The following is a 27,504-nucleotide window of genomic DNA, read 5'->3' on the forward strand; positions in this document are numbered from 1 at the left end:
TATACCAAACATTTATTTACTTTTTTTCTTAACTTTTATGTTTAGATGTCTCACTTTTTTTTTCAGTATCAGAAAAATATAGTTTTGTATGTTTTTCTAGTCTTACAGTTTTTTTAAACCTTGGGTTCTCTTTTATTATAAATAATTTATTACACTAAAGGAATTTACTTTGTATATGATCTGACAGTGTCTTTAATGTTGGTCTTTTGGAAATGATCACCTGTTTCAGTCTAATTTTAAAAATATTTTATATTTGCCATACTAATTTGAATTAGGATCTTTGTAATATTGTCTACATGTGACATTTATATACTTTTTTTCACTTTTGTAGATAATTTTGTCCATTCCACAGATTTTCTACTTGCAGACAAGTTCTATGCTGTTTTATTTTTAAGCCTTATAACACTTTCACTACTTAGTACTCTAAGCCTCTGACCATTATTTTTTATTTTCAAAATGTCTGTTTTTTCTTCAGTTTCCTTCCACTTAAAGATGTTAATAAATTTAAATATTAACAAATATTTAAATAATATTTAGATGTTAATAAATATAAAATATTAGACATTGTATTTAGGTTGTATGAAGTAACAGATAACCTGAGGAAAACTAACATTCCTTTTATAATTGTGCTTCTATTCTTTTAGAAATATGATATAACTTACCTAAAAACAAGTTCATCTTCTTCATTCAGTAAAGTATTGAAATTTTCTTAGTCCCTAGTCACTTATTATTAAATTCATTTCTAGGTATTTATATTTAGTGTAAATAATGTTTTTACTCAAGTTATTATATTTTGATGTATTATATATCAATTTACATATATTTATTTGTTGAAATCATTTTTTATTGTTAATTTATTACAGTTGCCCCAATTTTTCCCCCTTTGCCTTCTCCCACACATCCTACCTCCTGCTACCACCATCAGTTCCCACACTGTTGTCCATGTCTGTGGGTCATTCATATGTGTTCATTGCCTAGTACTTTCCCCTTAGTTTCACCCTTATCCCTTCCCTCCCCTCTGGCCAATTTCAGTCTCTACCATGTTTCCATGCCTGTGGTTCTATTTTGTTCCTTAGTTTATTATTTCATTAGATTCCACCTATAGGTGAGATCATATAGTATTTGTCTTTCATCTCCTGGCTTACTTCACTTAGCATAATTTTATCCAGTTTCATCCATGCTGTCTCAAAAAGTAGGAGCTCCTTCTTTCTTTCTGCTGCATAGTATTCCATTATGTAAAATGTACCCAAGGTTTTTGATCCACTCATTTACTGATGGACACTTAGGATGTTTGCAACACTTGGCTATTGTAAATAGAGCTGCTATGAACATAGAGGTACATAAGTTCTTTTGAATTGGTGATTTGGGATTCTTTGGGTATATTCCAACCAGTAGAATCACTGGGTCAAAAGTTATTGCCTTTTTTAGTTTTGTAAGGAAGTTCCACACTGTTTTCCACATTGGCTGCACCAGTCTGCATTCCCACCAACAGTGCACTAGTGTTCCCTTTTCTCTGCATCCTTGCCAGCACTTGTTGTTTGTTGATTTATGATGACTATTCTGACAGGTGTGAGGTGATATTTCAATGTGGTTTTAATTTGCATCTCACTGATGGCAAATGGTGTTCACCATCCTTTCATATGTCTCTAGGCCATCTGTATGTCTTCCTCAGAGAACTGTCTGTTCAGGTCCTTTGCCCATTTTTTAATTGCATTGTTTGTCATCCTGGTATTGAGTCTTAAGACTTCTTTATATTTTTTGGAGATCAAACACTTGTCTGAGGTATCTGGCAAATATGTTCTCCCATACTGTTGGCTCCCTTTTCATTTTGATGATGGTTTCTTTAGGCATGCAGAAGCTTTTTAGTTTGATGCCTATTTGTTTATTTTTTCCTTTATTTCCTTACAGTAGGAGATACGTGGGTAAAATACTGCTACATAGGATATCTGAAATTTCCCTGCTTATGTTTTTCTCTAGGACTTTTATGGTGTCACAATCTATATTTAAGTCTTTTATCCATTTATTTATTCTGGTATATGGTGTAAGTAAGTGGTCTAGCTTCATGTTTTTGCATGTACCAGTCCAGTTCTCCCAACATCATTTATTGAAGAGGCTATCTTTACTCCATTGTGTGCTTATGCCCCCTTTGTCAAATATTAATTGAATGTAGAGACTTGAGTTTATTTCTTGATTCTCTATTCTGTTCCACTCATCTATGTGTCTGTTCTTATGCCAGTGCCAGACTGTTTTGATTACAGTGGACTTGTAATATAGTTTGATATTGGGTATTTGGATCCCTCCTACTTAGTTCTTTCTTAAGATTGCTGAAGCTATTCAGTCTTCTTTTTTGGTCTCATATAAATTCTTGAAATATTTGTCCTAGATCTGTGAAATATGCCATTGGTATCTTAATAGGAATTGCATTGAATCTACAGATTGCTTTGGATAGTATGGGCATTTTTAATAATGTTAATTCTTCCAATCTGTGAACATGGTATTAACTTCCATTTATTTGTATCTTCCTTAATTTCTTTCATTAGTTTTCTATAGTTTTCCAAGGACAGATCTTTTACCTCCTTGGTTAGGTTTATTCCTAGGTACTTTATTTTTCTTGTTGCTATTGTAAATGGGACTTTTTTCCTAGTTTCTCTTTCAGTTATTTCATTGTTGGTGTGCAAAAATGCCATTGATTTCTGAATATTGACTTTGTATCTTGCTATTTTACCAAATTCACATATTAAATTGAGTAGGTTTTTTTATTATTGATTATGCTATTACAGTTGTTCCGATTTTTCCCTCTTGCCCCACTCCACCCAGCACCCACCACTTTGTCAGGCCATCCCCACACCATTGTTCATGTCCATGGATCACAGGTATAAGTTCTTTGACTACTCCATTTCCTATACTGTGCTTTACATCCCTGTGGCTATTATGTAACTACCTATTTGTACTTAATCCCCTCACCTCTTTACCCATTTCACTGACACCCCCTCCCATCTGGCAACCATTAAATCACTTCTATTGTGTCTCTGTTCTTCTTGTTTGCTTAGTTCATTTTTAGGATTTAGTTGTTGATAGATATGTATTCATAGCCTTTTTATTGTTCATAGTTTTGGTATTTTTTTGAATAAGTCCCTTTAACATTTCATGTAACAATGGTTTGGTGATGATGAACTCCTTCAGTTTTTTTCTTGTCTGGGAAGCTCTTACCTGCCCTTTGATTCTAAATAACAGCTTTGCTAGGTAGAGAAATCTTGGCAGAGGTCCCTGCTTTTCATAGCTTCAAATATTTCTTGACAATCCCTAGCAGCCTGCAACGATTCTTTTGAGAAATCAGCAGACAGTCTTATGGGAACTACCCTGTAGGTAACTAACCACTTTTCTCTTGCTGCTTTTAAGATTCTTTCTTTATCTTTAACTTTTGGCATTTTAATTATGATGTGTCTCAGAGTGGGCCTCTTTGCATTCGCCTTGTTTGGGATTCTCTGTACTTCATGGACTTGCATGTCTATTTCCTTCACCAAATTAAGAAAGTTTTTGTCATTATTTTTTCAAATAGATATCCAATTTTTTGCTCTTTCCCTTCTCCTTCTGTCACCCCTGTGATTCTAATCTTAGAACACTTGAAGTTGTCTCAGGGGCTGCTTACACTATCCTTGTTTTGGGGGATTCTTTTTTTCTTTTTGTTGTCTAATTTGTTGTGGGTTTTTTTGCCTCCTTATGTTCCAAATCACTGATGTGATTCTCACCATCCACTCTCATTTCCCTGTAAATTGTCATTTCAATTAGTGTATCCTTTATTTCTGACTAGATCTTTGTTATGCTGATGAGGTCCTCACTAAGGTCATTGAGCATCCTTATAACCAATGTTTTGAACTCTGCATCTGATGGATTACTTATCTCCATTTAGTTTAGTTCTTTTTTCTGGATTTTAGATCTATTCTTTCATCTGGGCCATGTTTCTTTGTCTCCTCATTTCAGCAGCCTCCCTGTGTTTGTTTTTATATACTAGGTATAACTGCTATGACCAGGCATTCTTATGGAAAAATCTCTGTTAATAGCTTGGTTGGGTCCTTAAGTTGGGTGGGACAGAGTCTCAGGGGATCTCCAGGGCCTGGCAAACAGTGTTATCCAAGTTTATGGAGTGTCATATATGACCCCTGCCTGCCAACTCTGACTTTATTGGGGGAGGGTTCAGAAAAGGGACAGTGGCCTCTCCCCACCTTTCTGTCTAGAGAAAGCTGTCCACTAGCTCCTGCCTTGATGCCAAACACTTCAGTTCCTCCCTATAGGCCACTGGTGCTTTTCACTCTGCTATCCCAGTGCTGGAGCTCAGAGGGAGTGAGTCTGAGTGAGTCCATGTGTGGGTTCTTTGAGAGGAACTGCTTGGGGCTCCAGAAGTCTCTTCCACTGACTCAATCCCTGCTGGTTTTTACAACTAGAAGTTGTGGGGATTATCTTCTTGGCACCATAACCCTCGGCTTGGGGGCCTGGTGTGGTGCTGGGACACTTAGATCCTGAGATGTGTCTCCTGAATTTTTATGCACCACACATGGATGTGGAACCAGCCTGTTCTGCTTCTTCACACATCTTATCAATCAGGATGGATATGTTTTCTTTAATTCTGTAGTTGTCGGTCTTCCATTCCACTCAATTTCTGATGGTTCTAAGTGATGGTTGTTCTATATTTTAATTGTAATTTGATGTGGTTGTGTAAGGAGGCAAGCCATGTTTACCTATGCTGCCATCATGACCAGAAGTCCACAATTTTCTGCACACATAATTGTATCATCTGTAAATAGAGATAATTCCAGTTCTTCCTTCTTTATTTGAATCTTCTTTTTTTTTAATCTAATTGCTCTGGCTAGCACTTCAAGGACTATTTTAAATAGAAGTAATAACAGGCCATCCTTGCCTTGTTATCTTTATAGATCTAGAGTCAGCTCCACAAGGAGACAGGGCTGCTTCTGGGAATATATAAGAACCACAATTGTTCAGTCAGCCACTGGGGTACACGCCTGCCTTCTCAAAGTAGTTTTTCCCAGTCTTAGACTTTACCAGGGTTTCACAACCTGGATCCCAAGATTCATAATGGTCCTTTATGCATAGACTGATGTCTAATTGTTGTTTCTGTGAGGGAACAAATCTAGGGACCTCCCAATCCCCTATTTTGCTGACATCACTTCAGCTATTTGCATTTACATTTATTTTATTTTTCTATTCTGTGTATTTAATGAATTCATTAAGCTTTATATTTATATATAATAATTTTCTAAGTAAACTTAATTAAGATTGCTTTTTATTTTTAATAATTTTGCATATGAGGATATGAGTGGTTTCTGAGATACAGAAAGATAACCACTAAAAGACATAAGCAGGCTCCATTACAAGAATTATTATATTTAGAGAAGCTCAAAAACATGGCTTCCTTTCATGTGTTTATTTTTCTCCCAGTCCAGGTAACATTTATTACACAGGGGTCATTTTATTATAAAGCAGTTTTGCCTGAAAACATAGTTAACATTCTAATTTTATCAAGTGTCCAGGAGAACAGACCTATAAATTAACCAAAAGCCAAAATCCCATTCAGAATAAGTGCTTAGAAATACAGGTCCTATTATTTTTTGCATAATTAAATATATATTAATGCACTTTGTTACCCTGTCTATATAACTTAATATTTCTACCTTAATGCCCAATTTCTTTTTTTGTTTTCCATATTTTTTTCAGGTAAAATATGGAAATTATGCTTTTGTATGGGATGCAGCTGTATTGGAGTATGTGGCTATCAATGACCCAGACTGTTCCTTTTACACTGTTGGGAACACAGTTGCTGATCGGGGCTATGGAATTGCACTGCAGCATGGCAGTCCATACCGTGATGTGTTTTCACAAAGGTAAGATTTGTGTGAGGTCCAAATAAAAACAGAGGAAATATAGAAAAAGAAAATCCACCTGATTATCTTATCAAGTTTATTGTATTTTATTTTCTTTGTTTGAAAAAGCATAATAAATGACAACAAAAAAGTGGTTATATGACATTCATTTCCTAAAACATGTACTGAAGTATTATTATTTTTCTCATCACTGATCATATTCTCAAAAAATTTTATGTACAAAATAAAGTAATGTGTTAATAATCTCTTTAAAATTTAATTGAGCAATTTAGTCTCTGAATTTTTAAAGAATAAATCTCATAGTTAGCAAAATTAACTTATGTCTAAGAATATTGTATAATAACATAAATTTCAGGACCAAGTTAAAGTGCTGATGTACTGAAGCACATAAAGATAGGGATATTTCCATTTGAATTTTAGAAAAGAAAAGTATAAGACTATTGTAATCTATCACCTTGTGTCAAAATATATGAGACTTCTTCATACAATTAAGAAGACAGTTTAATAAAAAAAAATTATACCCATCCTCAAATCAGAATTTTCTATTATATGTTTTTTAATAAATAATATTTTGAAATCTATATGTAATATTAATGACATATATGAAAGTCTGGGGCCTGACAGGAATTCAAAATATCACTGTGTCTGCTACCAAACAAATTTGGACCTAAGAGAGAGTAGTATCTTTCAGGTAGAAGTATTTTCCATCTGACACTGATAGTACAATTTATTTATTTTCTAGTATTCTTCTATGTATTTTCTAAAAGCTAATGCCAGGCCAGGAGGGCTGCTCCAGGTAGTATTAATGCCACAAATGTCAAACTATTTGAGCTGTATTCCTCTAAATTCTAAAATAACAAAAATAAAATGTGTTCTATGTTTAAAAAGAAGTAAAAATAAGTCAGAATTTGTTACAACTCTTCCATTACTTCACTAACAATCCTGGGCTCTCTCCTTGCCAGCAGTATAGGAAGTTGGATGAACCCTCAGGTCTTCTGTTACTCAGCTTTTCTATGTAGCAAAAAAACCCAGAATATCAGTGACTTTGAAGAAGTTATTTCTCAGTCACGAAACATAAGGACTATGACTTGGTAAGTTCTACTCCAAGTTATGGGTCAACAGAAGGTTTTTCTATGCAGCTTCTTATTCCAAGGCTTAGGCTGGAGAAGTAGCCCTGTCTGGGACAAGCTGCTTTCATTGCAAAGAGCCCTTGTAAAAGAAGCTGTTAGAAACCAGCAGTGCTCCATGTGCCTCTTGCATGGATGTGGTATATGTCACATCTGCCAACAAACTACTAACTAAAGGGGCCCAAGGCCAAGCCCTGGCCAATGGGGTAGGTACATGTATTCTGCCTAAAGGGAAGACGGATATAAATAATTATGAACAATAATGCAATCTACTAATGATCCCCTGTAATTCTTAAAAATTCTAAGTATAACAAAAATGAAATATGCATAAAGTGGGAAGTAAAATATTAAAGTATAGATAATGATTAGTCAATCTAAGTACCTTTGCTGATGAATAGATTCTAATGGAAACAAACTGGAAATCAGTATGTCATAGGGAATCTACCTGCTAGGCATATGCAGTCCAGTTGGAAATTTAAGACCCATGCATACAAAATAATAACATTTACTTATATACAGTATTGGCATTGCTCATTTATATTGTGTTAAGTTGTGTAGTTGAGATATTGAAAGATGTGAATACCATGAAGAATAAAGGGTCAATCAAAGGAAGCATGAATGAAAGTTCTCCAGAGGAGGTAAGCCTTGAACTTGACCTTGATGGATTAGTAGAGGATAGTTAGACTAAATTGAACAAAAAGCTGGTAATTCTTGGAGAAACAATGAAATCAACAGAAGTAGAAGAAAAATTTACTGGGAAGAATAAGAACATCAAGTTAATTTGAAAAAGAATTTGAAGTTCAGAATTCATATTATAGGTCACAAGCACCTACAAGAAGCTATTGTCTACTTCTGAAGCCCAGGAGTAAATTGAAAAAGTTGATATTTAAGGGAAGGTTAATCTAGTTTTGATAAGAATGATAAATTCAAATAGGCAAAAACTAGAACAAACAGGAAGGCATGAGATAACAAAGGCCTGGTCTAGACGGGATCAGGGAAAATGAGGAGGAAGGAACTAATGGAAGAGATGCTTCTAAGTAAAGAGGCATACTGCTGTTTTTAGGAATTTAGGACAGGGTGGAAAGCATAATAGAATGAAAGAGATAACTGGGGTTTTACAGTGGAAGACCAGAAAAGAGTTTAATGGATCTTAACATGAACCAGAAAACTGAGGAAAAGAAAAAAAATTCCTTAATGGCTTTTTCTTCACTACAAAAATAGTTTGTTTCCAGACCCAATTTCTGGGGCTCTTACGCCAAAAAATGAAGCCAGTAAAATCAATATGTAAACATAATGGCAATTAAAGAAATATTTAATAAATCTCATCAAGTGTTCCATTTATCATTTTCCCTGTATTGCTTTACCTAACAGAGATTTTAATTCTAACCAAATGTATACTCCAGGAAACTACTGAAAATTATTAATCATTGAACATTATTCTTCTTTTGTTCAATTTGCATTTATAGATGTTGACAGCTTAAATTGTCTCTTTCTGTGGAGTTTCTTAATAATGACGCTCCACATCTTCCTTCCCCATACATGTGGAAGAAGAGAGAGCCAGGAAAGGAACAGTATCTGACAATCACGGATATGCCAACTCCTCTCTTTATGTGCATGTGCTACATTAATCTATCACCCAAACTCTTTTCCTGAATTCAGAAACTATTTGCCTTTATTCCCTTTTGCTAAAGCCATTAGAGAAAGAGGTCTCTTTTTTAGTAACTGATTTTAAAAATTATAAAGACAATGAAATTTAATCACTGTAGTATACTTTAAAATTATTAGAGACAGCAATAATACATCAGCTTGCCTGGGCCGTCAAATAAACTAGGTTATTGATTGCCGTTGTGATTATTTTCCATGAAAATGACAGTATTCAGTGATTTTTAATAAGTAAAGGTTAATTATTTATCCAGTGACTCCTGCCTATACTACTACTTATAAGATATCAAAGTAACTTAATATTAATAATATTAATATATAAAATAAATATTATATAGTGACATGTAACTACATTTATGATCTGCTCTCTGCCCAGCATCTTACATGCTTATATATTTTGACACTTCAGAGCAATCATATGAATGTTGTACATTTGTTACTTATACACTTGCATATTAGTGCACAACTATTATACTACAATTATATATGCTGAATGGATTGGCCTGAGCTTTGGCAAACATTAGGTTAAGTACTGGAGACATAGGCTATAGTGATACACTTACTTGCACAGTTGTATCTAAGTGGACACACACAGAATAACTTTTAAGGACCAGAAAGTACTATAATGTATATAACCACAGATTTTGATAGAAGTTTTGTTTCCTTGGTCTGTACAAATACTAGGTGACTTGGTATCAGAAGCTGAAGTGGCTATATATCTCATTAGATGGATCAGAGTACTAGTGTGGTGGGTAATGTTTGCAATTCTCTGACACTATTTGTTCATCAAATTTCTAAACTTATTTCTTTGTTGCAGTTGACATACAATATTATATTAGTTTCATGTGTATAAATCATGATTAGACATTTCTGTATCTTAGGAAGTTTTCCCCCGTCTAAGTCCAGTAACCATCTGGCATCACACAAGGTATTATAATATTATTGACTACATTCCCTTTGCTGTACTTTACATTCCTGTGACAGTTTTTACAACTGGCAATTTGTGCTTCTTAATCCCTTTCACTTTTTCGCTCATCCCTCTAACCCCACCACATCTGGCAACCATCAATTTGCACTCTGTATCTATGTTTGTTTCTGTTTTGTGTTCTTTTTTTTCTTTTTTAGATTCCATATATAACTGAAATTATATAGTATTTGTCTTTCTGACTTTTTCACTTACAATAGTAGCCTCTAGGGCCACCCATGTTGCCATAAATGGTAAGATGTCATTTATTTTTATGACTGTGTAATATGCCATCGTATGTACCACATCTTATCCATTTGCATATCAGTGGTCATTTAGGTTGCTTCAATATCTTGGCTATTTTAAATAATGCTACAATGAACATAAGAGTGCATGTATCTTTTGAGTTTTTTTAGATTTCTTTGGGTGGATATCTAGAAGTGAAATTGCTAGGGTATGTGGTATTTCTATTTTTTTTATATATATTTTTAGGAACTTCCACGTCTTCCACAGTAGCTGTACCAATTTACAACCCAACCAACAGAACACAAAGCTTCTCTTTTTTATGTATCCTTGCTGACACTTGTTTGTAGAGTTATTGTTGTTGGCCATTCAGACAGGTGTGTGGTAATATCTCAGTGTGGTTTTGATTTGCATTTCCATAATGATTAGTGATGTTGAGCATATTCTCATATGTCTTTTGGCCATCTGTATGCTGTCTTTGGAGAAGTGTCCATTTATGTCCTCTGCCCATCTTTTAATCAGTTTGTTTATTTGATGTTGAACTGTATGAGTTCTTTATATATTTTGCATGTTAATTCCTTATCAAGTATGTTGTTTGCACATACCTTCTCTCATTCAGTAGGTTGCCTTTTTGTTAATGGTTTCCTTTGTTGTATAAATGCTTTTTAGTTTAACATAGTCATTCCCATTTGTTCATTTTTTCTTTTGTTGTTTTTGCCCTAAGAGATATATCCAAAAAAAATTACTAAGACTAATGTCAAAGGGTTTATAGCCTATATTTTCTTCTAGGGTTTTTAAAATTTCAGGTCTTATATCTAAATCTCTAACCCATTTTGATTTTATTCTTATATATGGTATAAGAAAGTAGTCTGATTTTTTTGCATTACTTATTGAGTTTTCCCAACACCTCCTATTAAAGACGGTCTTTACCCGGTCTTACACTCTTGCCTCCTTTGATATACATTAGATGACCTTGTAGGAGTGGGTTTATACCTTCTGGTCTGTCTATTCTGTTCCCTTGATCTAGGTGTCTGTTTTTATGCCAGTCCCATGCCATTTTGATTACTATAACATTATAATATGGTTTGACACTGGGTGATCATACCCAGTGTCAAGCTTTGTTCTTCTTAAGGTTTCTGTGACTATTTGGAGTCTTCTGTGGTTCCATATGAGTTTTAAAATTGTTTGTTCTACTTCTGTGAAAAATACCATTGGTATTTTGATATTTATTACATTGCTTCTGCACATTGCTTTGGGCACTATGGACATTTTAACAATGCTAATTCTTCCTCATCATAATCACAGTATTTCCCTCCACTTATTTCTGTTCTCTTCAGTTTCTTTTTTCAGTGTCCTATACTTTTCCAAGTATAGGTCTTTTACCTCAGCTCATGAAATATTTTTATAGCCCTTGTCTTATAATAGTTTTTAGTATAAAAATATTTAGTCAAATATTGTTTCATTAAAGACAGTTAATAATAGATATCTATTCAGAGTAATATTATGTTATTGATAAAACTGACTCTAGTGTTGATCTTGTACTCTTAACTATTCGTAGGCTAAAAAGATGACAGAAAATATTAATTGAGCTTTTAGTGTGAGCTCACCTTTGTTCTCAGATTTTAATAGGTGTGAAGAAATAATTAATTCAGGGATCTAATTTTATACTTCATCAGTGAAAGAGTGCCTTTATGCCTAATGGTGTTTGTCTTAAACTTGGGAATAGAACCACTGACTGACACAAAGACAAAGACATATTTCAAACCTCACAGAGAATTTTGTTGGATTCATGATAGTAGATCAGATGCATAAACAATGTATCAACCTAATCACAGAATTTCAGAACTTTAAGAAAGTGAATGAACCGGTTCCCTTTTTATCAAAGATGGAACTAGTCCAAAGTGGTAAATAACTTGCTCTGAACAACAAAAAAAGGAAAAACTTAAGATTTCTTATTTCACATTCAGTTTTCTAACTACCATGCACTCTCTCTCCCTTTATCTTTTTTTAAAAGCATATAAGAATAATATGAATCATACTGTATAATGCTTTCTCTGTGCCAGACACTTAAACATGCAAACTATAAGTATTATATCTACATTTTATGGTGCAGAAACTGAAACATAATGAAGTCAAGTAATTTGTCCAACTTCACAAAGCTACTGAGTATCAGAGCTGGGGTTCAAATCCAGTCTGGCTCCAAAAGTTGACAAGCTATGTTTAAAGGATTCTCTCCCTTCTCCCTCTCTCCCCACAACCCTGGCATAGAGTAGAATTAATCATAATCCTTGATGTATGATATATTTTAATTATACAAAAGTAGCCATTTATGGCTACTTTTAAATTCTTTAATATAGTTTATTTTTCCTCTTCCACTGTTAACAATTAGAATATCTGGTTATTTACTTTATGTTTTTGCTTAGACTCAGAAAACAACACCAGATCCTTTTTATATCCCCCTATTTTAATACTTCTTACAATCTGCCTCTTGGGTCCTGTCTCATGTTTATTATCCCCTTGAGCCCAGGCTTATGTCTGCATATCACTAGCACCTACCTTCATGATAGCATAGGGTATTTAATAAATATTTAATGAATGAATAACAGATCTACCTAACTTTTTGGTCAAAGATCATTATATCTACTTATATTTAAATAAATTAAATACCTATCTTTGCGTTAGCTTGATATTTAAAGTCTTCTATTTTCTCTTATAATTATTTTTTGATTTCTTCAATTTTTGATCAGTCTATAATAAGAACTGAGAAGAAAAGAAAACTAATGCATCACACATCTACCTTTCTTTTCAACTCCCTGTTGTAGGAAGTTTTATACTTTTGTTCCCAAAAGAAAGGTAGAAAATATTCTTTTAACTTGAAAGCACAGAATTGTAACCTTTTTATTTCCCAACCAGAAAGAGATACTTTTCACTCACTTTGTTCACTTTTCAGGAAGAGAAAAACATCAACCTCTACCGATTGCCCAGTTAAAGGCTCCAAAATCAGTCAACATGAGGCAACCAAAGAAAACAGTCATTGTGTGTTTGAAAGGACAGAGAAAGGGATCAACTTCACTGGAGAGATTATTGACATGGGAATATAGGTAGAGAAACTAAAATTAAATGTGTTATATCAAAGTATTGTAGCTGCTATGTATTAAGCACCTACTAGGCTAAACACTTGAAATATTTCATGTTTGCCATTACATGGCAAACTGAAACCCAGACTTAAGTGTATTACCAAGGTCACACACTAGTGGCAAGTGAAGCTAGCTAGTACTCAAACCAGGCTGGAGCTCATGTCCTCACGCAAGACACCACACCAGCTCTGTGGGTCTCTGAGAAGAATATATGAAAAACGTTGCATTTCAGGAGTCCAAGGGGTTGGGTTAGACAGAGAAGATGCATAATTGAGGTCCACATTTATGAGGAGGTTGTCGTATTCTAGCTAGGAAGCAGTGAAAATATTATCAATAAAAATGAGAGAAAGGATTAGGAAAACCGGTACAGTCTAAAAAGGACTAGACAGGGCTTGGTGGAAATCAGAGAAGTGTACACAATCCAGGCACCTGAAAAGGAAAGCATGTCAGATTCCAATACTCACAGATAGTCTCCTTCTTTTTCTTCCAACTCTATTATGTTTCCTTCTTGCTCATCTACTACAACTTTGGCATCAGCTGAATTTTATTTCCAGGTAATACCAACAGGAAAGCAATTTCTAGGAAATCAATGATTATTTAAAAATAGCAATGCAATAATTTACTACCTAGTATATAGTTATTTCAAACAATCTTCCAGGTTACAGACTTTTGTTTCATGGTTGCAGTGTTATTCTTCTCTCTTACTCCTCAAATATTATGCTTTTAATTAATTATATATATATGTCTATATTTGTGTGTATATGAATATATGTATGTATACAAATATATACAAATGTTTTAATTAATTATATATATCTATATCTGTGTGTATACATATATCTATATATGTATATATAAACACATGTATACACACATCACTAACACCAACTGGTTTCATCACATCCACATTTTCTGTTCTAAACAACAGAAACAAAGTAGTTTAGATGGGCATGTTTATACAAAGTAAGAAAGAAAATGGTTGAGGAGTCACAAAATGAAAGAGAACACTGATGGTTCATTTTTAGGTGAAATAGGAGTAGAATAAAATAATAATATGTATTTATGCATATATTTTATTAAAATAATACTATATGTTCTAACCTATAAAGTATTAAAAGAAATTAATTTTTACATAATATATAGGGAGAGGCCAACATAGATTTACAGTTGTGAGTACACAAAACATAGTTTAAACTGTATTATTATTAATTATTGTATTATTTCCAATACAAACAACTGTAAACCTATTTTTGTGCCATACTGTATTTATATTAAATAAAGATTAGCTTCTGGAAACCTTTAAAAGAAGTGTACTACTCTTAATTCGGAACAGCCCCCTTTTAAAACACTTGTTTTAAATTTAGAATTTTGAATTCAAGGAACTTCAATAAAAGAGAAGAATGAGGTAGCTCATTTGTTAGTCATTTTTTTCCTGTTTTATTAATCCTCTTGGAGCTATTTTTATGGCTAAGATCCTCTGGGCTTTCCCCATCACCCTGACTGCTGATTCTCATGGAGAACCTAAGTAATTACATTTGTTTCAGTGTTTGGTCTAAACAAACAGGAATGTAAGTACAGTTGATGATATATCCAGTGTGTAAATATTTCAAAATATTTATTACAATGGCTCTGTAGACCTCAGGTTAGTTTTATTAATCTTGCAAAGCAGTAACCAAAATTCGAGAAAATTACAAGCTTTAACTCTCAAGAAGCAAAAAGCATTCTCACTGCTGAACACATACCCAGCCATTAGACAGTGTAATCCCATGGAATAGATTTTGAAGGTTTACAAGCTTCTGTTTTCTTTGTACTTATAATATATAGCATTTAGGGAACACTTCACCCAAGGCATGAATCCCCTTTAAAAACAAGCATCTTTATTAGACTTTTCTGAGGAAAGTACTGAGGGACCAGGAAGATGACTAGTGTGAGGTGCAAAACAGTATTTCAGCTGGATAATGAGCCCACAATGTTGTATCAAGCTGCTCAGAACAAGTCTGATCAGCCTTTCTTCAAAATAAGACTCATGCTGTTTCTACATCTCAGTAGGTATTGTTACATACAAACAGCAGTTGTTTTGAAAAAGGCAAGGCCATTATAGTGGCATAAATTAGGTGTGACCAAAAGATGAGTTTTTAACAAATATTTCAGAATTTACAACTATATGTTTGCACCTGAAAGTACACATACACTCACACACCTGTGTGTGCCTACACAGTCACATAAGCACACATGTGCACACACTGGCATCTATAATAAGCCTCCCAAAATACTTTGATTTCATTATGCTTACACCATATTTTTCCACTCAAAACATTCATTTTATTCACCAGACTTAACCCCAAGATCTGTTTTACAGTTTTAAAAATTCAATCTATTTTTAAATTTTTTATTATTTTTATTTTAGAGAAAGGAAAGGAGATAGAAACATTGGTTTTTGTTCCACTTATTTATGCATTCATTGGTTGTCAATCTGTTTCTAAAAGGAAAATTTGATGTTATTGAGGATAATCAAAGAATGTGCTACTCTTTCATAGATCCTTAAAATATTGTAAGCATGACAATGTGCAAATAAGCACATGTGCTTCCATGATCATTATGTTTATAGAAGAAATAACCATAGAATATAAGACATGAATGAGACTTTGGCATGCATTTAGGTGACTACCTAATTTACATACATGAAACCAAGAAGGGAACTTGGGTTACCTGCCTGGAGTCTCACCTTTGGTCAGAACACACTCTGGAATGTCCAGGCTTCCAGTCCAGTGTTCCACCCCTACCCTTTTCTGCCAAGACTTTTTGTTGAAAAATTGATTCATATTCCTAAAATTTACGAGTATAAAAATGTTTTCAGAAGCACATTTATATCTTACATAAAGGAGTCAGGAGTATTAATAAATATGTTCAACAGAAAAACTTGGCTAGAACATTCCCGTTTTAAAATTGTTATTGCTGCCCTGGCTGGTGTAGCTCAGTGGATTGAGCACTGGCTGTGAACCAAAGTGTCACAGGTTTGATTCCCAGTCAGGGTACATGCCTGGGTTGCAGGCCATGACCCCCAGCAACCACACATTGATGTTTCTCTCTCTCTCTCTTTCTCCCTCCCTTCCTCTCTAAAAAATAAATAAATAAAATCTTTTTAAAAAATGTTATCTGTTTAATGTTTAATAAATGTTTAATAAATGTTGCTTTACAGACACAGAGAAAAAGTTGCACAAATAATAGAGTGCTATGGATGACATTATCCCTAACTTACAGAGAAACTATACTATAGCCTAAAATAATATTTAACATTCATTGAAGACTTACCATTGACCAGGTGCTATTATAAGTATCTTAAGTCATTTAATCCTCACAATAACCTTCAAAGGTAAATACTATGATTAACCTCATTTTACAGGTGAGGAAACTGAGTCACAGGAAATACTATGTGTTTTCAAGGTCATAAAGCTAATAAGTGGCAAAGACAGGCTTGAACCCGTCTGTCAAACACTGTATTACCATAGTCCTTCTTTTCAAAAGTCTAAACACATGTACCGGGGTGCACGAAAATAACAAGCATCCAAATTGTCTTCATGCCTGCTCAGGCAGCTGCCTTTTCTCATATTAAAATGTTAATGGGTATTTTAGTTTATGTGAAATTCAAGAGTGACTTTCAGAAATTTAAACATCATGCTCACAGTCAGAGTCCTGTACAATGAGAGAGCAGAACCATTTGAAACTGAAGCTGTCTTGCATCAGCTGATCAGAAGTAACACAATGAAAGTGTTGAAAATCAAAAACTGTAGGAAGACATTGCAATTACTTTCTGTCTGTCTTATCTTCTTTTGCTACAAATAGCATAAGACTGTATTTGACCAAAGCTATAATTCTTCCTCTGTAGGAGTTTGATTCATCATGACTTTTTAATTGGTGGAATCCATAATTACCTCTTCTCTATCTCATTACATAGTTCTTTGATGAGCTCAAAAATACTGACATCATAATTGTGTACTCACATGTAAATGCTTACTGATATGAACAGAACCTACTCTTTCTAGAACTGAATTATGCCTAAAAATATAATATTTTCATGTAGAATAACATTTTGGGTCCATATAGCCCAGAATGATAAATCTAACAGAAGCACCAATGATTTTTGTCTTGATAAACATAGTTCCCTGCTTTAGTTAACTACTTCAAAAAGAGAAAGATATACTTCAAAGTGTGCATCCACTTTTTTCTTAATACCATTCTACAACTGTCATTTTATAGAGCTATTTATGTTTGAAATATTATTAGTAACTATTAAAAATGATTCAAACACTAGACAGGTGGCTCAGTTGGTTGGAACATTGTCCTGTGCACCAGAAAGGTTGTATGTTGGATTTCTGGTTAGGGCACATACCTAGGTTGTGGACTAGATTCCTGGTTGAGGTGCCTATGGGAAGTAACTGATCAATGTCTCCCTTTCACATCACAATGTTTCTTTCCCTCAACAAAAAAACTATTAAAAAGTAAAATAAATAAACAAACAAACAAATAAATAAATAAATGTACTTCGGCCAAGATGGAGGCATAGGTAAATACACTGTGCCTCCTCGCAAAACCAAAAGAAGGACAACAATTTAAAAACAAAAATCAACCAGTACCAACAGAAAATTGAACTGTATGGAAGTCCAACAATCAAGGAGTTAAAGTAGACATATTCATCCAGACAAGTAGGAGAAGCAGAGTCAGCAGCAGGATGGAGAGGACTTGCAGCAAGGCAACAGTGGGCAGACTTAGGGAGGCGGTGGACTGTGGAGGGGTAAGGTGCACAAGGTGGCTGGCTGAACAGGCGGTCCAACATTCATATGCAGATAAACCAGGCAAAATTAGAGAGTGAGACAGACTGTGCAAGCCATGGTCCCAGCTCGGGGAAATAAAACCTCAAAACACCGATTAACAATACCTATGGGGGTTGAGGTGTCAGGAGATACTCCCAGCATCACAGGAGGGTTTGTTGGAAAGACCAACAGTGTCCTAGAACATATACAAACCCACCCACATGGGAATCAACACCAGAAGGGCCCAGTTTGCTTAGGGGAAGCGGGGAAAGTGACTGAAATCCAGCAGAGTGGATCAAGTGCCATTGTTCCCTCTTGGACCCCACCCCCACATACAGTGTCACAACCCAGTGACTGGGTTGCCCCACCTTGGGGAACACCTAAGGCTCCGCCCCTTGCTTTGTAACAGATGCATCAAGACAAAAAAAAATGACCCAAATGAAAGAACAGATCATAGTTCCAGAAAAAATAAAACTAAGCCATGAAGAGATCACTAACCTATTAGATGCACAGTTCAAAATACTGATAATCAGGATGCTCACAGAATTGGTTGAATTTGGTCACAAATTAGATGAAAAAATGAAGGCTATGCTAAGTCAAATAAAGGAAAATGTACAGGGAACCAATGGTGGTGGGAAGGAAACTGGGACTCAAATCGTGGAGTGGACCAGAAGGAAGAAAGAAACATCCAATCAAAAAAGAATAAAGAAACACAACTCAAAAAAATGAGGATAGGCTTAGGAAACTCCAGAAAACCTCTAAATGTTCGAACATCCAAATCATAGGGTACCAGAAGGAGAAGAGGAAGAGCAACAAGTGGAATAGTTATTTGAACAAATAATAAAGGAGAACTTCCCCAATCTGGCAAAGGAAATAGACTTCCAGGAAGTCCAGGAAGCTCAGAGAGTTCCAAAGAAGTTGGACCCAAGGAGGAACACACCAAGGCACATCATAATTGCATCACCCAAGATTAAAATGAAGGAGAGAATCCTAGAAGCAGCAAGAGAAAAGGAGACACTTACCTACAAAGGAGTTCCCATCAGACTGTCAGCAGATTTCTCAAAAGAGACCTTACAGGCAAGAAGAGTCTGGAAAGAAGTATTCCAAGTCATGAAAGGCAAGGACCTACATCCAAGATTACTCTATCCAGCAAAGCTTTCATTTAGAATGGAAGGGCAGATAAAGTGCTTCTCACATAAGATCAAGTTAAAGGAGTTCATCATCACTAAGCCCTTATTTTATGAAATGTTAAAAGGACTTACCTAAGAAAAAGAAGACAAAAAACATATATAGTAAAATGACAGCAAACTAACAATTATTAACAACCGCACCTAAAATAAAACCAAAAACCAACTAAGCAAACAACTAGAATAGGAACAGAACCACAGAGATGGAGAACACATGGAGGGTTAGCAACAGGGGAGTGGGAGGAGGAGAGAGGAGGAAAAGATACAGAGAACAAGTTGCATAGATGGTAGGTAGAAAGCAGGAAGGGGGAGGGTAAGAACAGTATGGGAAATGTAGAAGCTAAAGAACTTATAAGTAAGACACATGGACATGAACTAAAGGGAGGGAGTGTGGGTGGGAGGGGGTTTGCAGGGTGGAGGGGAGTGAAGGGGGGAAATGGAACAACTGTAATAGCATAATCAATAAAATATATTTTTAAAAAATAAATAAGGTGACTGAAACCCAATATGCTTTTGTTTTATATAGTGTTGGTCTCAAACATGGTATATAAAGATTTTGCCTTAATGATATTCTTACTAATGTTCTTGGGTAATACATGGAGGCATGATGGAAGGAGCCAGCAACCTGAAAAAAATATATATGTGGGCCTTCTGTTCTCATGAGGTTTTAAATCATTACCCAAAATCATGTTTTTGGCAGTAGTATTTTTATTCTGATTATTTTTATCATTGTTTTTGTTTTTTTCTATTAACTAACCAAGACTTCTCTAGTAGTCCCAATAAAAGCCAGCACAGGTCTTCTATGCAGTCTCTCATATTCTTTGAGTTAATCAACATAAATTTTACTACTGTGAATTTCTTATTTTCTGTGTATTTTAGCAACAGCAGAAATTTTCCAAGCAAATTACCTCCCCAATCAGAATATATTAGTAAAGTGGCATGGAATACTTAGTCAGGTTGATGAGATAGCATAGACCAGAACCCAGGAGCCCTGAGTACCAGGCCAACCTGTGCAGATTCAGGAAATGGGCATCATTGAAGGACTTAGTTAAAACTGGCTGTAAGCAGAAGTGTGCTTGTTGATTGGTCTAGAACAACTGTAGGCATAAAATAAATTGACTAGCAGGAAGGGTACTAGTTAGGAAGCCCTTGCTGTATTTATAATGTAAACTTCAAAAAGACAGGGATTTTTGTCTGCTTTATTCAGAGATATATTTCAAGTATCTAGAAGAAAGCATGCCACATAGTAGATCTTTGATAAATATTAGTTGAATGAATAGATGCATGAATCACTTAAGAAAAGTGAAAGACCTGAACTAAAGTAAAGGCAATGGAAATAGAAAGAAAAGGAGAGATATTTTAAAGCTAATAATGTTGACGATCAACTTAATACAGAGATGGAGGGAACGGGAGCCAACTGTGAATTTGAAATCCTTAGTCTTGCTGTTTGGGAGACAAGGAAGTCATTGACACAAAAGGAGCCAGGAGAGGAAAGATGTTTTAAAGTGAAAGTGTTAAGTTTCATTAAGGCAGTTTTGTTTGAGACACTGGAGAATGGTGCATCTATCATACAGGGGAGAGTAAAGACTATGACAGACAGATGTCAGTGCAGGGTGGAAATTTGAACAGAGGCTAGAGCAATGGATATGTACTTAGGCAAACTTTCCATTAAGATAATGAAAGCCAAAGACATAGTTCATTAAAAGGATATAGAGATAAAGAGTAAAAGGTTGAGGCAAAAACTTGTTTTCAAGTGTCCCTTTTTATTTCCTCTCCTTTCCATTCCACAGTCACTAACCTAATTGAATCTTTTAGCCCACTGTGTCTGAGAACACGATTATCCCTTTCTCTCCAGACATTCAACTCTTATGTATTCTGTGGGTTTCAGCTCCTAATGCACCCTCAGTGTGTCTTCCATAACATATTCATCTCTCATCAAACCCTTTATTGTGTTTCTGTCCTTCATGTTTCTGTCCTTCATTTTCTCTATACAACATGCTACATTTTGTTAACAAATCATTTCTTGTGTTTGTAACTTGGTATTTTATCTATGTCCTAAATTTTTAGCTTGGAAAGAATTGCAAAGCCTATCTTGTTCCTCCTTGCTCATCTTCTATATTATTGGGTTAGCCAAAAATTCATTGGTTGTTTCTATACAATGGTTCTAAGTAGTGCTTAGTTGTCTTTAACTTCATTTGAAACAATTTTGTTAGATTGTATTGTGACAACTGTCATATCAGCAAACATTTAAAAAACTTATCAAAATTGGTGAATTTTTGTTCAGCCATTTCAGTAATGAAGATAGAAGAAGATACACATCATTTTCAGTGTCTTATGTTTTATTATTTTAAGAAAGGTAAGAATGTAACTGAAACACACAAAAATAATTGTACAGTGTATGGAGAAGGTGCTATGACTGATCAAATGTGTCAAAAATGATTTCCGAAGTTTCTTGGTACTACTGACATTTTGGCCAAATAATTTTTTGCTGTGGGGCTGTCTTAGGCATTGGAGGACATTTAGCAGAATCCGTGGCCTCTACGCATTAGAAGACAATAGTGGGAGATAGCCAACATACTCAAAATATCCAAATCAATGAAGTTATTAGTGAAAGTAAAAAATGTGTCTGTTATTTTATGGAAAAAATATAAACAGACCCTTCAATCAACCCAATAAATAGTTATTATATTCCTAGTAGGTTTTCAAGTAATATTTGAAGGGAAATTAAACAACCCTATTCTTACATGTGATTACTAAGGGAAGTAACTTACTAGAGAATAGAATTTGTGTTTATTCAGTTGACCAACAAATATTTGTTGAGCAAATACTTAGTGCTTGATAATATTTTATTTTCCTAGAGATAAAACATTGAACATGATTGACAAGTCATTGCTTTCCTGGAGCTTACATTACACTGGAGGAAGAAATATACAATAAACAAGAAAACAAATAAATAGGTAATTTCATATTGGAAAACATGCTATAGAGAAAATATAACTGGGACAAAGAATAAAGAAGAGTTTAGGTGGGTCACAAAAGACTTTCCTGAGGAGGCAACATTTGATTACAGTCTTGAATGTAAAATGTGGAAGAAGAGTAAGCAACACAAATGTGAAAACCCTGCAGTGGAAACGAGCTTGGAATGTTTATAAATGGCAAGGAGTGTGGTGTGGCTCAGAGTAAACAAACTCAGACTATGAAAACAAACTTTAAAGGGTAGTATGAAAGGAAATTATAGTTAGTTGGGCTCAGATGTATTATAGAACCTTCAAAAACTTAGTAGAGACTACAGATTTTTTTTCTAATAATAAAGGAAAGCTGTTGGAAGTTTTGAAAAGTGGAATATTTATTACCACTGGCTGTTAAAGTAGAAAAAGAAATATGGTAGGAATGAAGTCAGAGACCAGAGGTGGTGAGCAAGCATGAATGTAGGGGATAAATTAGGAAGCTCATGCAGTAGTCCAAGGGAAAAGTGGTGGTGACTTGGTCTAGGGTGGCACAATTAAGATGGGGAACAGTGACAGATTCCAGGCTATTATAGCTGTAAAACTGATAGGACTGGCAAAATGTATGGATGTAATGGGTGAGGAAAACAGAAATGAAGGAAACTTTTTCTTCTGAATAAATAAGTTGTTAGTGGTATTACGAACAGAGTTGGTCAAGCATGAGCCAGAACAGGTTAAGAGCCAGAGGAATTAAGACTTGGACCTTGGGTTTGATAAATTTAGCATTTTTATTACATAGGAACTTAGATTTATTTTTAATATATTGTACTGATTGTCTTGTGACAGTTGTCCCTAATTTTCTCCCTTTGCTCCTCTGCACCAAGTACCCACCATTCCCTCCAGCAATCCCCACACCATTGTTCATTTCCATGGGTCATGCATGTAAGTTCTTTGGCTACTCCATTTCCTATACTATGCTTAACATCACCCTGTCTATTCTGTGCCTACCAATTTTTACTTTTTAATCCCTGCACCTTTCTCCCCATCTTCCCCCTTCCCCCTCCCAACTGAGAACCCTACAAATGATCTCCATATCTATGATTCTGTTTCTGTTCTGCCTGTTTGCTTAGCTTGTTTCAATTGTTGATACTTGTGAATTTGTTGCATTTTTAATGTTCATAGTTTTGATTTCTCCATTTTCTTAAATAAATCCCTTTAACATTTCATATAATAATGCCTCGGTGATGATGAACTCCTTTAGCTATATCTTGTCTAGGAAGCACTTTATCTGCCCTTTCATTCTAAATGATAGCTCTGCCTGATAGAATGATCTAGGTTGTAGGTCCTTGCTTTTCATCACTGAATACTTCTTGCCAGTACCTTCTAACCTGCAAAGTTTCTTTTGAGAAATCAGCTGACAGTCTTATGGGAACTCCTTTGTAGGTAACTCTCTGCTTTTTTCTTGCTGCTTTTGAGATTCCTTCTTTATCTTTAACCCTTGGCATTTTAATTATGATACGTCTTAGTGTGGTCCTCTTTGGGCCCCTCTTGTTTGGGACTCCCTATGCTTTGTGGACTTGCATACCTATTTCCTTCACCAAATTAGGGAAGTTTTCTTTCATTACTTTTTCAAGTGAGTTTTCAGTTTCTTTCTCTTTCTCTTCTCCTTCAGCATCCTTATAATTCAAATATTGGTGTTTGGAGATATCTCAGAGGCCTCTTAGGCTATCCATAATTTTTTTGGATTCCTTTTTCTTCTTGCTGTTGTGATTGAATATTCTTTTCTCCCTCATGTTCCAAATCATTGATTTGATTCCCAGCTTCATCTACTCCACTGCTGATTCCCTGTAATTTTTTTAATTCACTTAATGTAACTTTCATTTCTGCCTGGGTCTTTTTTATGCTGTTAAAGTACCCAAAGAGTTCCTTGTACGTCCTAATAACAAATGTTTTGAACTCTGCATCAGATAAGTTGCTTATCTCCATTTCATTTAGTTCTTTTTCTGGAGTTTTGTTCTGTTCTTTCATTTAAGCCATATTTCTTTGTCTCCTCATTTTGGCAGCTTCCCTGTGTTTGTCTCTGTGTATTACATAAAGCTGCTTTGATTCCCTGTCTTAGTAGCATGGCCTCTTATAGAAAAGCACACCAGTAAGTTCAATGGAGCAGAGCCTTAGGTAATCGTCAGGGCAGGACAACCCATGTTGCTGCTCTGGGCTATTTGTGGTGGAGGGCCTAGAGAGGGAACAGGGAACAATGCTGCTGACTGGCATTTCGAATTATGTTCAGGCGGAAGGTCTCTCCTGGCACTCACCCTGATACTAGACACTACAATTTCTCCCCATATGCCACTGGTGTCCTTCCAGCTGTTGCCCTGGTGCTAAAGCCCAGAGGGAGCAAGTCTGCATAAGTCCTAGATTCATTGTGGGCCCTTTAAGAAGAAACTCTTGAGAATCTCCCAATTTCTTTCACCACCCCAAATGCCACTGGTTTTTACAGCCAGAAATTATGGGAATTTATCTTCCTGGTGCTAGAACCTGGGGCTGAGTGTTGTGGTATGGAGCTGGAATATCTTGCTTCCGAGGTATCCCTTCTAATTTTTAACCACCAGACATGGGCATGGAACCCCCCCATTCCCTGTCTCCACGCCTCTCTGTGCATCTTGACCCCTCCTACTGACTGGATAAATGTGGCTTTTTTAATTCCTTCATCATTGGACTTCCATACAGCTCAATTTTCTCATGATTCTGGGTGATATTTGTTTTGTAGTCTAGTTGTAATTTTTTCTGTGATTGTGCAAGGAAGGAAACCATGTTTACCTATGCCTCCATCTTGACCAGAAATAGAAACTTAGATTTATAAAGGTGATTTTTAGAAGAAAATATAAAATAATAAGAATTACAATTTGATAGGTAGAAGGTACTAGTTATGACAGACTCGGGCACTGATTGAAAGACTTTGGGCTTGATGATTTTAGAGATTACTTCAATAGTTATTAGAAGGAGAAACTTAAATTATTTGAGATGTCCAGTAAAATGGTGGAGAGGTCTATAAGAAGAAGAAAAAACTAAACACCTTTTATAAATATCTTAATATATAGGAATGAAAATAGCAAATAATTTAGTTATATGCTTTTGACTATAAGAAAAGAAACCTCATATCAAATTTTCTTAAGAAATTTATCTCACATAACAAAACATCTTAAGGGTAAATGTCTTTAGGGTTGGTTGATTCAGAGGATCAACAAGGACAATGTTCTCAAGGACCAAGTTTCTTTCCACCTCTCCACTCTTCCATCCTTGGCGACTGAGCTGGGACTGTCCTCAGTCTGACCTGCCTTGAGATGGAAAGTTGCTTAAGCAGCTATAGGGTCAATGTGCTTCCCTTTTCCATTTAGTAGCAGAGAATGATAAATCTCTCCTCTCCAGCATTAATGTAAATTTGTCTCTTCAGCTTAATTAGTTCATCTTAGGTCATATATTTACCCTTGGACTGAGCAGATCCCCACGAGACATACACTCATATCGAAGAGTATTTAATGAGGTGGAAAAGATGTTGGAGAGTCAATTATTATGTCCCCTATGACAAATCTGAGAGAAGAATTAATAAGTAATGGAAAATATAAGGAATAAAAGAGAAAGAATAAACATTTACAATACCCAGAGTACTATCATTTATTGCATGTTTATTTTGTGCCAGTTATTCTTCTAAAGGTTTTCCATGCGCTAACTCCTCCAATCTTCACAACACTCCCAAATACAGGTTTCATTACCATCCCATCAAGTAAAATGGCATGTAGAGATGTTAGGTAAACTGTTCAAGTTATAGTTAAATGGCTGAACTGGGATTTGAACCTGATTCCAGAAGTCATGTCCTTAACTAGTAGGCTCTTGTTAAAGTATGAAAATAGAAAGGGGGATGATGCCATATACTCAATTGGAAAAATTAAAAATAGGGTCATGGAAATGAAGACAGTAGGGAAAAAAGTTGGCTATATTTTTTGCACATGTTGAATTTGTAGTGATATCAAGAAGTCTATCTCAAAATTGTTGAAAGTATGAGAAAGAAGATTGGATCAAATGAAGGAGAGATACATAGATTTAAAATTTACCAATACAAAGTAACAGGAGGAGAAACAATCAAGAGAAAATATTTGCAGCAAAAAGACAGCCAAGCCTCAAGGACTGATATTCGAGGAAAAAGAGGAAGGGGTACTGTAAAGCAGTGACTAGAGAAGTACATAAAAGGTAATGACAAGAGACAATTCAAGCTCTATATCCTCAGGATCTTGTAAACAGAGTTGGTGCTTGATAGCTATTTCATACATAAATGCATGACCTTCTGCTCTAGACAGCTTCTTCCACGCCTGTGGTCGACTCTAACACAGAGGTTTTCAAACTTTAGCAAGCATCAGGATCACGCGGTAGGCCTGTTAACACACAGATTCCTGGGCCTCAGCCCCAGAGTTTCTGACTCAGTAGGTATACCTAATTTGCATCTCTAACAAATTCCAAGTGAGGTTTATCCTGCTCATTTAGAGTCTACACTGTGAGAACGACTACTCTAATAGTCTTTGACTTCCTTGCTATTTACTATTCTCATTCTCTCCTTTGAATCTTTTTTCCTGCTTCTTTACTCTCTTCTCCTTTTTAAAAAATATTTTGATCTTCATATTCAATCCTTTATAGATTATTCCCACTCTATATTAGCTCATTTAATTCTTGCAAAATGCCATTGAGCGAAGGATTATTATACCTATTTTATAGATTAAGAAAGTAAGGTTTAGAACCCATACAGGGAAAATGCTTTGGTATTGGATCTAAAAACCTAAATTATTCAATGAGATAAGCCGTTCGTCATAATGTCCCTTTGCATTTTTCCTCAATTCCATTTGTTTAGTTTCTTCCTCCACATCAACCATCAGCTCTTCTTCAACAACAAATGTCACTTTTCTTAACTCCTATATTGACCATATCACACTATTTTTCAAATCCTTTGGTGGTGGTGGTGGTTCTCTTTGTCTTACAGAATCGTTGTTGTTAATCAGCTGATTTCTTTAACTTCATCTAGAGTCTCCAACTGTTCTTTGCCTAGTGGCACTACACAAAATGGTATCTAGTGGTATATTGTAAAAAAGTCTTTCAGATTTTCACCTAAGCCTACCTCCTACTTGGCCATTATCCTTACTCCAATACAGTGTCGTATTTATTTTCTTTTATTAGCAAAACACCACCTTGAAAGTAGAAACTTTGTCTCTTATGGTCACCAAATCTTATTTTGTTTCTATGGACAGTGATGAAATATTTACCAATAAAATAAGATTTTTTTTTGCTTAAAGAAACAAGTTTCCTACTATATCTACAAGGCTATATTCCTAGTGATTTCCCCCTGTATCACATCATAAATTCTATAGGTCCCTTGTTACTTAAAGCCACAGAACCATAGACTCTTGAAACTTAGAGGGGTAAATTGTCCTCTATTTCAGATCCATTTTCAGACTACTGTGAGAAAATAAAGTCCTTGAGAGGAAAGC

At 35.2% G+C, this 27,504-nt stretch overlaps 1 protein-coding gene across 1 annotated transcript in view; it reads left to right on the plus strand.

Annotated features, from left to right (window-relative positions):
- The window catches only part of GRID2 (glutamate ionotropic receptor delta type subunit 2), a 1,404,853-nt gene that overhangs the window by 1,257,407 nt on the left and 119,942 nt on the right, over nucleotides 1-27,504 (plus strand). Inside the window, exon 14 of the mRNA XM_045820339.1 lies at nucleotides 5,731-5,897. Within this exon, the coding sequence (XP_045676295.1) occupies nucleotides 5,731-5,897 (167 nt within the window). The remainder of the gene's footprint in view (nucleotides 1-5,730; nucleotides 5,898-27,504) is intronic.

This window comes from Phyllostomus hastatus, unplaced genomic scaffold (genome assembly GCF_019186645.2).
Source record: "Phyllostomus hastatus isolate PE091 unplaced genomic scaffold, TTU_PhHast_1.1 phas_scaffold_39, whole genome shotgun sequence".
NCBI classification, from domain to species: domain Eukaryota; kingdom Metazoa; phylum Chordata; class Mammalia; order Chiroptera; family Phyllostomidae; genus Phyllostomus; species Phyllostomus hastatus.